Here is a 12,500-nt window from a genome sequence, read left to right on the forward strand (position 1 = left end):
ATATATATATATATATATGGAACAAAATCGAGTCTCTATCTGGTCTCATATCTATGGCCTTCTATTATTAAGTCTTTCCGATTCCTTGCCATAACTGGGTGAAAGGGTTTGCGTATCGACATGATCAGCAAAGTAGCACTAGTCAGAGTCCTTTGCTGTGAGCGATCAGACGAAAATCTCCCACCATCACCAATCCGTACTAGCCAAACCCCAGACATGAATTATGTCTGAGGCCTTTATCCTGCAGTTGACGAGAAACAGCTGCATTATTTGCTGTTGTTATTATTGTTCTGTACAGTCTTACTTCAAATCCACACTGACCAGCGTAGTGATGAAAACTAGCCAAACCCCAGACATGAAATATGTCTGAGGCCATTGTCCTGCAGTGGACTAGAAACAGAAGAATTTGTTGTTGTTCTTTAGTCTAACTTCAGCGTGGTGATGAAAATTGGTCAAACCCCAGACGTGAAATATGTCTGAGGCCTTTGTCCTGCAGTGGACTAGAAACAGCATAAATTGTTATTGTCCTATAGTCTTAACTTCAGCGTGGTGATGAAAACTGGCCAAACCCCAGACGTGAATTGATATATCTGAGGCCTTTGTCCTGCAGTGGACTAGAAACAGCATAATTTGTTGTTGTTCTATAGACTTAGCTTCAGCGTGATGATGAAAAATTGCCAATCCTCAGACGTGAAATATGTCTGAGGCCTCTGTCCTGCAGTGGACTAGAAACAGCATAATTTGTTGTTGTTCTTTAGTCTAGCTTCAGGGTGGTGATGAAAACTGGCCAATCCTCAGACGTGAATTGATATATCTGAGGCCTTTGTCCTGCAGTGGACTAGAAACAGCATAATTTGTTGTTGTTCTATAGACTTAGCTTCAGCGTGATGATGAAAAATTGCCAATCCTCAGACGTGAAATATGTCTGAGGCCTCTGTCCTGCAGTGGACTAGAAACAGCATAATTTGTTGTTGTTCTTTAGTCTAACTTCAACGTAGTGATGAAAACTGGCCAAACCCCAGACGTGAATTGATATATCTGAGGCCTTTGTCCTGCAGTGGACTAGAAACAGCATAATTTGTTATTGTTCTATAGACTTAGCTTCAACGTAGTGATGAAAACTGGCCAAACCCCAGACGTGAAATATGTCTGAGGCCTTTGTCCTGCAGTGGACTAGAAACAGAAGAATTTGTTGTTGTTCTTTAGTCTAGCTTCAGCGAGGTGAAGAAAACTGGCCAAACCCCAGACGTGAAATATATCTGAGGCCTCTGTCCTGCAGTGGACTAGAAACAGCATAATTTGTTGTTGTTCTTTAGTCTAACTTCAACGTAACGATGAAAACTTGCCAAACCCCAGACGTGAACTATGTCTGAGGCCTTTGTCCTGCAGTGGACTAGAAACAGCATAATTTGTTATTGTTCTATAGTCTTAACTTCAGCGTGATGATGAAAACTGGTCAAACCCCAGACATGAATTGATATATCTGAGGCCTCTGTCCTGCAGTGGACTAGAAACAGCATAATTTGTTGTTGTTCTTTAGTCTAATTTCAACGTAGTGATGAAAACTGGCCAAACCCCAGACGTGAAATATGTCTGAGGCCTTTGTCCTGCAGTGGACTAGAAACAGCATAAATTGTTATTGTCCTATAGTCTTAACTTCAGCGTGGTGATGAAAACTGGCCAAACCTCAGACGTGAAATATGTCTGAGGCCTTTGTCCTGCAGTGGACTAGAAACAGCATAATTTGTTGTTGTTCTTTAGTCTAACTTCAACGTAGTGATGAAAACTGGCCAAACCCCAGACGTGAAATATGTCTGAGGCCTTTGTCCTGCAGTGGACTAGAAACAGAAGAATTTGTTGTTGTTCTTTAGTCTAACTTCAACGTGGTGATGAAAACTGGCCAAACCCCAGACGTGAACTATGTCTGAGGCCTTTGTCCTGCAGTGGACTAGAAACAACTGTATTTATTGCATTGTTTGTATCCTACAGTCTAACTTCTTTTTTTCAGCCAGCGCCACGATGAACTGCGCCGATGATCCTCCTGCCCTCCTGCCGGACGCCGAGGAAATCCTGCAGGATGGCTTGCCCGACTTCGTGCGATCCTACAAGTGCAAGGATGGGTGGTTTTGGCAGTCGGGCCGCAGGACAAGACATTCGCAGTGTTTCAATGGAAAATGGACTCACATCCTCGACTTGTGCTTAGAAGGTACGTTTGGTTTTGTTGGCTTCTTCACACACACACACACACACACACACACACACACACACATATATATATATATATATATATATATATATATATATATATATATATATATATATATATATATATATGTGTGTGTGTGTGTGTGTGTGTTTTTGTTTGTTTTTGCCGTAATTTCATGCATATAAATTACACAGACTCATATAATGTATATATTTATATATGTTTTCTTTCACACACACATATATATATATATATATATATATATATATATATATATATATATATATATATATATATATGTATATATATATATATATATATATATATACATACATATGTATATATATATATATATATATATATATATATATATATATATATATATGTGTGTGTGTGTGTGTGTGTAAAACGAGCGGTCTTCCAGTTGCCTTTCCAATCTGGTATCGCTACTGAAATAATTCTCGTAGTTTAATATTTATTTTCATCAAATGTGGTGGGTAAACGTGTTAATGACAGAAATTTACGATTTTATTAACTTATGAACCGAGTTAAGAACAGTGAAAGGGTTTCATGAAATTGTGGTTATAACAGCGAAACGTAAGAGATTTTGTTAACTCTAGACCCAGCCAAGTTATTAACACTACGTAAGAGATCTTGTTTATAGACCTAGCAGGGTTATTAACATTGAAGGGTAAGATTTTATTAACTGTACATGAAACCGGATTATTAACAGCGAAGAGTGATATTTACAAGGAACAGTAAGTGCCGAATATTTAATAACAGGATTGGACTAAGTGTAGCGTAGCTGCACTGTGGTCTTCACTGTCACAGGGTAGAGGTCTCTTGCTTGAGGCTACTCTCGAGCACACCATTCTATCTTATTTCTCTTCCTATTGTTTTTATTAAAAAATTTTGTAGTTTATATATGAAAGATTTATTTTAATGTTACTGTTCTCAAAATATTCTATTTTGATAGTTCATTGCTTCTCTTGGAGTTTATTATGTTTCCTTTCCTCCCTGGGCTATTTTTTACCTGTTGCAGCCCTTGGGCTTATAGCATCCTGCTTATCCAACTAGGGTTGTAGCTTCGCTAGTAATAATAATAATAGTCTGTAGAGTTATTTTAACAATGTTATGATCTCAAGATGTTATATATTTTTATTCATTATTTCTCATTTATAGTTTAATTATATCCCAATTGCCTTTCCTCACTGGGCTATTTCCCTTGGGCTCGTTACCACGCTTTTCCAACTAGAGTTGATAAAACGAGAAGAATGGCAGGCATAGTAAAAGATTACATGGGGTGATAAGATTGTCATGACTGAGATGGTGTGGGCATGTGTTGAGAATGGATAGTGGGGAGTGAGGGAGGGCTTGGGATGAACTTGTTAGGGGAAGACCGAGTGGGAGGCAGATAATTATATGGGAAGGTAAGGTGAAGGATGATATGGAGAGAAGAGGTTTGGTGGAAGCAGATGGCTTTGATAGAAGGCATTGGATAGGTCTCATCACGAGGCTCAATACTACGCAGTACTCTAGAAGTTTTATTCCAGCTGTGACCAAGTTGTGGAATGATCTTCCTAATCGGGTGGTTGAATCAGTAGAACTTCAAAAGTTCAAAGTTGGAGCAAATGCTTTTTTTGTTGACCAGGCGGACATGAGTCTTTTTATAGTTTATTTATGACATATTTGTTTTTGATGTTGTTAATAGTTTATATATGACATGTCTGTTTTGACGTTGTTACTTATTTTAGAATGATTTATTGTTAATCTGTTCTCTTCATTTATTTATTTCCTTATTTCCTTTCCTCACCGGGCTATTTTTCCCTGTTGGAGCCCCTGGGCTTATAGCATCTTGCTTTTCCAACTAGGGTTGTAGCTTGGATAGTAATAATAATAATAATAATAATAATAATAATAATAATAATAATAATATGGCAACGGTGGGATAGATGTTGAAGCTTGGCTTGCGTAAGTTGTAGTATAGTAGTAGTATTTGTAGTAATCCCATTCATATTTTGCATTATTCCAGAATGTGATGACTGTCCCTACCCTCGCGACTGCACCGATGTGTCCAGAATGGGTTTCAACGAGTCGGACCACTTCTATATATCGCCTACCCAACAATCCAGCATTAAGGTGAGCAACTCTTTATAATACGTTACTTTAGCTTACTTTAAGGACTAATTTCTTGGTCTTAGAGTAATTAGAGCATCACACATATCTTCCAGTGTTAATTTCCAAATCCATATTATCGCAACTTGAAAAACAATGAATTCTTCGGCTTCTTGTACTAAAGAAGGCTGATACTAGTAAAGTATAGTAGATACGTTACTTTAACTTACTTTAAGGACTAATTTCTTGGTCTTAGAGTAATTAGAGCATCACACATATCTTCCAGCGTTAATTTCCAAATCCACATAATCGCAACTTAAAAAACAATGAATTCTTCAGCTTCTTGTATTAAAGAAAGCTGATACTAAAGTATAGTAGATAAATATCTAAAGTTCTAAACGAACGTTGATTTTCATTAATGGAAAATGTGGTACTCTATATCCTATAAAATCTTTTGTAATTGACGTAAAACTATTTATATTTTAAATCTATGGCATTTAATGTATGGAGAAGCCCACATCAGGTATATGGTGATTTTATAAGTTTTCTATGTCAGTATCTAGACTTTCTACAGTAATTTATTCCGATCAAACTTCCCTTTTTTACACACGAAGCATTTCGATTTATGTCTCTAATATAAAGGAATTAATTTATGCAATGTAAACTTAATAGAATATCGCATTTAGAACTTACGTCGGTGTTTTAATAAGATTATTCAATGGAGGCGTCAACGAGTCTACCCACTCCCCATGATCCGAGACTAGGGTTGCCAGGTTTTCTATAATAAGAAAAGGCCAACTTCTAATCAACAGAAGCCTTAAAAGGCCAACCCATTAGTAGAAAAAGGCCAAATATATAGTATTTAAGACCCGGCCTTTTTTCATATTACCAAAGGCTAACCAATTTTTTTAAAAGGCCAAATTTTAGGTTTTTTTGCCTGAAAAAAGGCCAAACTGGCAACCCTGTCCGAGACTCCCCACTCCCTGTGCACCCCAGTAGCCACCCGGCAACGGTACAGTGAGGCTGTGTTTACGTAAAAGTGTTTTCCCTCGATTATTTTTCTAAAAATCCGGTGAAATAATATAAATATCGAAGTGTTGGTGTAAATACAAGTTGGAGAAAAAATATGGAGTTATAAATTACTGTGGAATCATCAGTATAGTGAGGATTTATATAGAAACCTAAGTTTTTCCCGTACAATTTTGTTGTTGACGAATAAGACATTCGGAATTTCGGACACCTTTGTTGTTATAACCCACAGAGTTATTTCCCCGTATTATATCTACGAATGAGGCATTCAGGACACCTTTGTTGTTATAACCCAAAGAGTAATTATTGGTTATTATTATATCTACGAATGAGACATTCAAGACACCTTTGTTGTTATAACCCAAAGAGTAATTATTGGTTATTATTATATCTACGAATGAGACATTCAAGACACCTTTGTTGTTATAACCCAAAGAGTTATTATTGGTTATTATTATATCTACAAATAAGACATTCAGGACACCTTTGTTGTTATAACCCAAAGAGTTATTTCCCCGTATTATATCCATGAATGAGACATCCAAGACATCTTTGTTGTTATAACCCAAAGAGTAATTTGCACTATAAGGTAAGTTTTATTCATAATACACCTTGATCTTTGAAACAAGTAGTCCATTCATATCGAGAAAATACAAACGTAAAGTGTAGATTTGACAGACATAATTATTAGACTTTCATGTTAGACCAAGTGATGATAATTCATTAATGATTTTTTTCACGATTAAATTACTATCCAGTTTATAATTAATCTAATTAATTTACCTTGGTAATAAACATTTTAATATCAACGTATAATGACGGAATAATAGGTCTCCATCAGTAGAACTTCAAAAGTTCAAAGTTGGAGCAAATGTTTTTATGTTGACCAGGCTGACTTGAGTCTTTTTATAGTTTATATATGACATATCTGTTTTTGACGTTTTTACTGTTTTTAGAATGATTTATTGTTAATTTATTCTCATCATTAATTTATCTCCTTAATTCCTTTCTTCTCTGGGCTATTTTTCCCTACTGGAGCCCTTGGGCTTATAGCATCTTGCTTTTCGAACTAGGGTTGTAGCTTGGCTATTAATAATAATAATTCCGATTTCTGTTTTACTCTGTCTGGAACGAGAAAAATTTCCTCCTAGTTATCAAGGTTGAAAACCATATTTATTAGGCATGTAAATATAATAATAATTCCAATTTCTGCTTTACTCTGGAACGGAAAATATATCCTCATAGTTATCAAGGTTGAAAACCATATTTATTAGGCATATAAATCTCTTATATATATATATATATATATATATATATATATATATATATATATATATATATATATATATATATATATATATATATATGAAGTCCATGTTTTTATATCTGTTGATCTGTATTGTATTTCGAACTAAAACTAACATAAATTATAGAAATTGTGAGATTATTTGGTTAATTTGGCTGATTTTTTGATGCTACAGCTATAGGATAGGGGGATAGGATAGGTTTGGGAGGGGAGGGGCTAGTTAGGATTATAAGGATTGGAGGGGATAGTGTTAAAGTGAAGTACAGTGGGAGGTGAACAGATTGGGGCAGACCCAATGGTATGTTGTTGGTTTCATGTTGTGTTAGGATTATAAGGATTGGAGGGGGATAGTGTTAAAGTGTATTACAGTGGGAGGTGAACAGATTGGGGCAGACCCAATGGTGTTGTTGATTTTTAGCTATGACATCATGCCTTGTGGGACTCCCGGAGGTGAGTTCTCTTGCCAGCCTCCGTGGGACTCGTGCAATCATGTTTATTCCTTTTCTGGGGCTTCTTTTGTTTTCTTGATTTATTTAATACTCCCGATTTGGCCGTTTTCCTTAACAGGCGGAATTCCTTGGCGGATCTAGTGACAACACTGGACTTTGTAAGAATATGTAGTTAGGTTGTAAACAGAATGCGGACTAGACCTATGTTGCAGACTGAGAGACAAATTTTTGATATTTAAGCCTTTTAATTTTTTTTTTGGTGGAATAATGAACAAATAAAGTAAATAGATAAATACAAACTAGATTATTAAACTATAAAAATATTATATATAGCTGTAATATATATTAATATATATGTGACATATCTGTTTTTGACGTTGTTAATAGTTTATATAGGACATATCTGTTTTGACGCTGTTACTGTTTTTAGAATGATTTATTGTTAATTTATTCTCCTCATTTATTTATTTCCTTATTTCCTTGCCTCACTGGGCTATTTTTCCCAATTGGAGCCCTTGGGCTTAATAGCATCTTGCTTTTCGAACTAGGGTTGTAGCTTGGGTAGTAATAATAATAATTCCAATTTCCGTTTTCTGCTTTACTCTCTCTGGAACGGAAAATATTTCCTCACAGTTATCAAGGTTAAAAACCATATTTATTAGGCATATAAATCTATTTTATGCTTATATAAAGACTGTTATTATATCTGTTGATCTGTATTGTATTTCGAACTAAAACTAAACAAATTATAGAAATTGTGAGATAATTTGGTTAATTTCTCGGATGTTTTTTTGCTACAGCTATAGGATAGGGGGATAGGATAGGTCTGGGAGGGGAGGGGCCAGTTAGGATTATAAGGATTGGAAAGGATAGTGTTAAAGTGAAGTACAGTGGGAGGTGAACAGATTGGGGCAGACCCAATAGTATGTTGTTGGTTTTATGTTGTGTTAGGATTATAAGGATTGGAGGGGGATAGTGTTAAAGTGAAGTACAGTGGGAGGTGAACAGATTGGGGCAGACCCAATAGTATGTTGTTGGTTTTATGTTGTGTTAGGATTATAAGGATTGGAAGGGATACTGTTAAAGTGAAGTACAGTGGGAGGTGAACAGATTGGGGGAGACCCAATGGTGTTGTTGGTTTTTAGCTTTGACATCATGCCTTGTGGAGTCCCAGGGGGTGAGTTCTCTAGCCAGCCTCCGAGAGCCTTGTGCAATCATGTTTCTTCCTTTTCTGGGGCTTCTTTTGTTTTCTTGATTTATTTAATACTCCCGATTTGGCCGTTTTCCTTAACAGGCGGAATTCCTTGGCTGGTACAGTGGCAACTCTGGACTTTTAAGGAATATCTAGTTAAGTTGTAAACAGAATGCTAGCTAGACCTATGTTACAGACTGAGAGACAACTTTTTGATTTTTAAGCCGTTTAATTTTTTTGGGGGGGAATAATGAACAAATAAAATAAATAGATAAATACAAACTAGATTATTAAACTATAACAGTTATATATAGCTGTAATATATGTGAAATTTTAGTATTTTAACAATATCCAGGCAACTAATGCAAGAGCCCGTGTTTTTTTTTATGTAAAATAGGACAATCTAAAATCAATACTGAAACTTAAGGCTTCAAATTTAAGACATTTTTAACTGAAATATCAGTTCGAGATAGAGATTAAATTGCTAGCATTGATTCGGCTTACCCAGTATTGTTATAAAAAGGTGTTGGACAATTTCTTTGATGTATAAAAAGGGTTTTCTAATTTGCCAGATACTAGGAGTATAATATGTATGTATATATATATATATATATATATATATATATATATATATATATATATATATATATATATATATATATATATATATATATATATATATATATATATGTGTGTGTGTGTGTGTGTGTACGCGTATATATATATATATATATATATATATATATATATATATATATATATATATATATATATATATGTATACATGAATTATATTTGAATGTATATATATATGTATACAGTATATATATATATATATATATATATATATATATATATATATATATGTGTGTGTGTGTGTGTGTGTGATTATTCACTAATATTTTTTAATATATATATATATATATATATATATATATATATATATATATATATATAAATATATATATCTATAGATATGTATTTATATGCATAATATGTATATATACATATATATACTTATATATGTATTTATATACATACATAATTTACATACATACATACATACATTCATATAAACATTAGCGTACAAATAAGTAAAAGCCATTGTGTTTCCTTAGCAGGCAATGTTTCTCACGGCCACACCTATAAAAAACCAACCTCTCGTCTTATATACCTTTTGACCCCTTAATTTGTCAGTCAAGTTTTTATCACCTCACTACAGCGTTCGTTGAATACTCAAGCAGACAAGAAATGTATTTGGACGATAATTGAAAGCTTGCTCTGCATGTTGTGAATTTACTTGATAAAAAACTATAATTTTGATGGTAGTAGGTTGGCCAGGGCACTAGCCACCCGGTGGGATACTACCGCTAGAGAGTGGTGGGGACCTTTGACTGGCCAGATAGTACTATTAATATTATTATAATGGCCAGATAGTACTATTATTATTATTAATATTATTATTATTAAATGCTAAGCTACAACCCTAGTTGGAAAAGCAGGATGCTATAAGCCCAGGGGCCCCAACAGGGAAAATAGCCCAGTGAGGAATGGAAACAAGGAGAAATAGAATATTTTAAGAACAGTAAAAACATTGGAATAAATATTTCCTATATAAATTATAAAAACTTTAACAAAATAAGACAGAACAGTGTGCCCGAGTGTACCCTTAAGCAAGAGAACTCTAACCCAAGACAGCGAAAGGCCATGGTACAGAGGCTATGGTACTACCCAAGACTAGAGAACAATGATTTGATTTCGGAGTGTCCTTCTAGAAGAACTCCTTACCATAGCCAAAGAGTCTTTTCTACCGTTACCAAGAGGAAAGTAGCCACTGAACAATTACACTGCAGTAGTTAACCCCTTGGGTGAAGAAGAATTGTTTGGTAATCTCAGTGTTGTCAGGTGTATGAGGACAGAGGAGTATCTGTAAAGAATAACCCAGACTATTCGGTGTCTGTGTAGGCAAAGGGAAAGAACCGTAGCCTTGCCCACTACCTTCCTTCTCTCTGCTTAAGGTTGTATTTTCTCTTTGCGTACACACACACACACCGAATAGTATGGCCTATTCTTTACATGTTCTCCTCTGTTCTCATACACCTGACAACACTGAGATTACCAAACAATTCTTCTTCACCCAAGAGGTTAATTACTGCACTGTAATTTCTGAGTGGCTACTTTCCTCTTGGTAAGGGTAGAAGAGAATCTTTAGCTATGGTAAGCAGCTCTTCTAAAAAGAGGACAGTCCAAAATTAAATCATTGTTCTCTAGTCTTGGGTAGTGCCATAGCCTCTGTACCATGGTCTTCCACTGTCTTGACTCTTGAGTTTGAGTTCTCTTGCTTGTGGTTACACTCGAGCACACTATTCTATCTAATTTCTCCTCCTCTCGCTTTGTTAAAATTTTCTTAGTTTATATCGGAAATATTTATTTCAATGTTGTTACTGTTCTTAAAATATTTAATTTTTCCTTGTTTCCTTTCTTGTCTGGACTATTTTTCCTGTTGGAGCCCCTGGGCTTATAGCATCCTGCTTTTCCAACTAGGGTTGTAGCTTAGCAATTATTAATAATAATAATAATGATAATAATAATAGTCTATTGGAAGGTCCCAAAAGGATCGGAATCTCTTGTACTCTGCAAAAAAGAATAACAATCTATTTCTGGATCCGAATCTATTGAAAGGTCCCAATAGAATCCAAATCTATTTCTGGATCAAAATCTATTGAAAGGTCCCAATAGAATCAAAATATATATCTGGATCAAAATCTATTAAAAGGTCCCAATCGAACCAAAGTCTACTTCTGCATCAGAATCTATTGAAAGGTCCCAATAGAATCCAAATCTATTTCTGGATCAGAATCTATTGAAAGGTCCCAGTAGAATCAAAGTCTATTTCTGGACCAGAGTCTATTGAAAGGTCCCAATAGAACCAAAGTCTACTTCTGGATCAGAATCTATTGAAAGGTCCCAATAGAATCCAAATCTATTTCTGGATCAGTCTAATGAAAGGTCCCTATAGAACCAAAGTCTACTTCTGGATCAGAATCTATTGAAAGGTCCCAATAGAATCCAAATCTATTTCTGGATCAGTCTAATGAAAGGTCCCTATAGAACCAAAGTCTACTTCTGGATCAGAATCTATTGAAAGGTCCCAATGGAACCAAAGTCTACTTCTGGATCAGAATCTATTGAAAGGTCCCAATGGAACCAAAGTCTACTTCTGGATCAGAATCCATTGAAAGGTCCCAATAGAACCAAAGTCTACTTTTGGATCAGAATCTATTGAAAGGTCACAATCGAACCAATCTATTTCTGGATCCGAATCTATTGAAAGGTCCCAATAGAACCAAAGTCTACTTCTAGATCAGAATCTATTGAAAGGTCCCAATCGAAGCAAAGTCTACTTCTGGATCAAAATCTATTGAAAGGTCCCACAAAGGATCAAAATCTATTAAAAAAAGTCCCATTTCTGGTGTTTCTTTGCCTGCACCTGGCACTGAATAGTCATTTGCAGTGATAAATTACACCAATTTCAGCTCAGATCACTATATAATTGCACGAACTCGACTTGATTTACTCGTTTAGACGTCAGAAAAGTCCACAGGCTAAAATACTGTTCTGTGACTCCAATTTTTCGTGTTATGTTTTTTTATCCGTAAATACAGCTTTATGTCCCCCAGTTCAAAACGTTTGCAACGTCAACAAAAACTTGATTTATGAAGTGCTTAAACATTCCTTCTTTCTCAAACAAGCAAAGAAAATTTTTTTTCTTATTTAGTTTGCTTTAACGTCAATACCAGTGATTTTCTTGCACCTGTCATGAGTATGGTATGTGCGGTATACTGACCCTATTGTGATAGGTAGAAATGTACATATTGTTGTTGTTATTATTATTATTATTATTATTATTATTATTATTATTATTATTATTATTTGCTTCTCTCTTGATCTCTTCTCCTACAACCCCATAGATGTTATTATAATTATAATTATTATTATTATTATTATTATTATTATTATTATTATTATTATTATTATTATTATTATTATCAGTAGTAGTAGTGGTAGTAGTAGTAGCTATAATAAGAATGATAGTACATATATGATACACACATACTATATAGGCCATATATATATACATACACACACACACACACACACATATATATATATATATATATATATATATATATATATATATAT

At 34.6% G+C, this 12,500-nt stretch overlaps 2 protein-coding genes across 2 annotated transcripts in view; both read left to right on the forward strand.

Annotated features, from left to right (window-relative positions):
• The first annotated feature begins 2,013 nt into the window (after positions 1-2,013).
• On the forward strand, positions 2,014-5,074 carry LOC137621375 (uncharacterized). The gene is made up of 3 exons (XM_068351672.1): positions 2,014-2,206; positions 4,239-4,345; positions 4,994-5,074. The coding sequence occupies exons 1-3, from the start codon at positions 2,020-2,022 to the stop codon at positions 5,072-5,074; spliced, it is 375 nt and encodes a 124-aa protein (XP_068207773.1). The 5' UTR covers positions 2,014-2,019.
• Positions 5,075-5,823: 749 nt separating this feature from the next.
• Positions 5,824-12,500, forward strand: part of LOC137621376 (uncharacterized) — a 94,049-nt gene continuing 87,372 nt past the window's right edge. Inside the window, exon 1 of the mRNA XM_068351673.1 lies at positions 5,824-5,939. Coding sequence (XP_068207774.1) covers positions 5,883-5,939 — 57 coding nt within the window. The 5' untranslated portion in view covers positions 5,824-5,882. The remainder of the gene's footprint in view (positions 5,940-12,500) is intronic.

The sequence above is a fragment of the Palaemon carinicauda genome, chromosome 28 (assembly GCF_036898095.1).
Source record: "Palaemon carinicauda isolate YSFRI2023 chromosome 28, ASM3689809v2, whole genome shotgun sequence".
Taxonomy (NCBI): domain Eukaryota; kingdom Metazoa; phylum Arthropoda; class Malacostraca; order Decapoda; family Palaemonidae; genus Palaemon; species Palaemon carinicauda.

Bases quoted from the DNA above. Each gene is read 5' to 3' on its own strand.
- LOC137621375 (XM_068351672.1), top strand. From the start codon at position 2,020: ATGAACTGCGCCGATGATCCTCCTGCCCTCCTGCCGGACGCCGAGGAA. The intron at 2,207-4,238 runs GTACGTTTGGTT...GCATTATTCCAG, and splicing joins CCTCGACTTGTGCTTAGAAG to AATGTGATGACTGTCCCTAC. The intron at 4,346-4,993 runs GTGAGCAACTCT...TAAACTTAATAG, and splicing joins CCCAACAATCCAGCATTAAG to AATATCGCATTTAGAACTTA.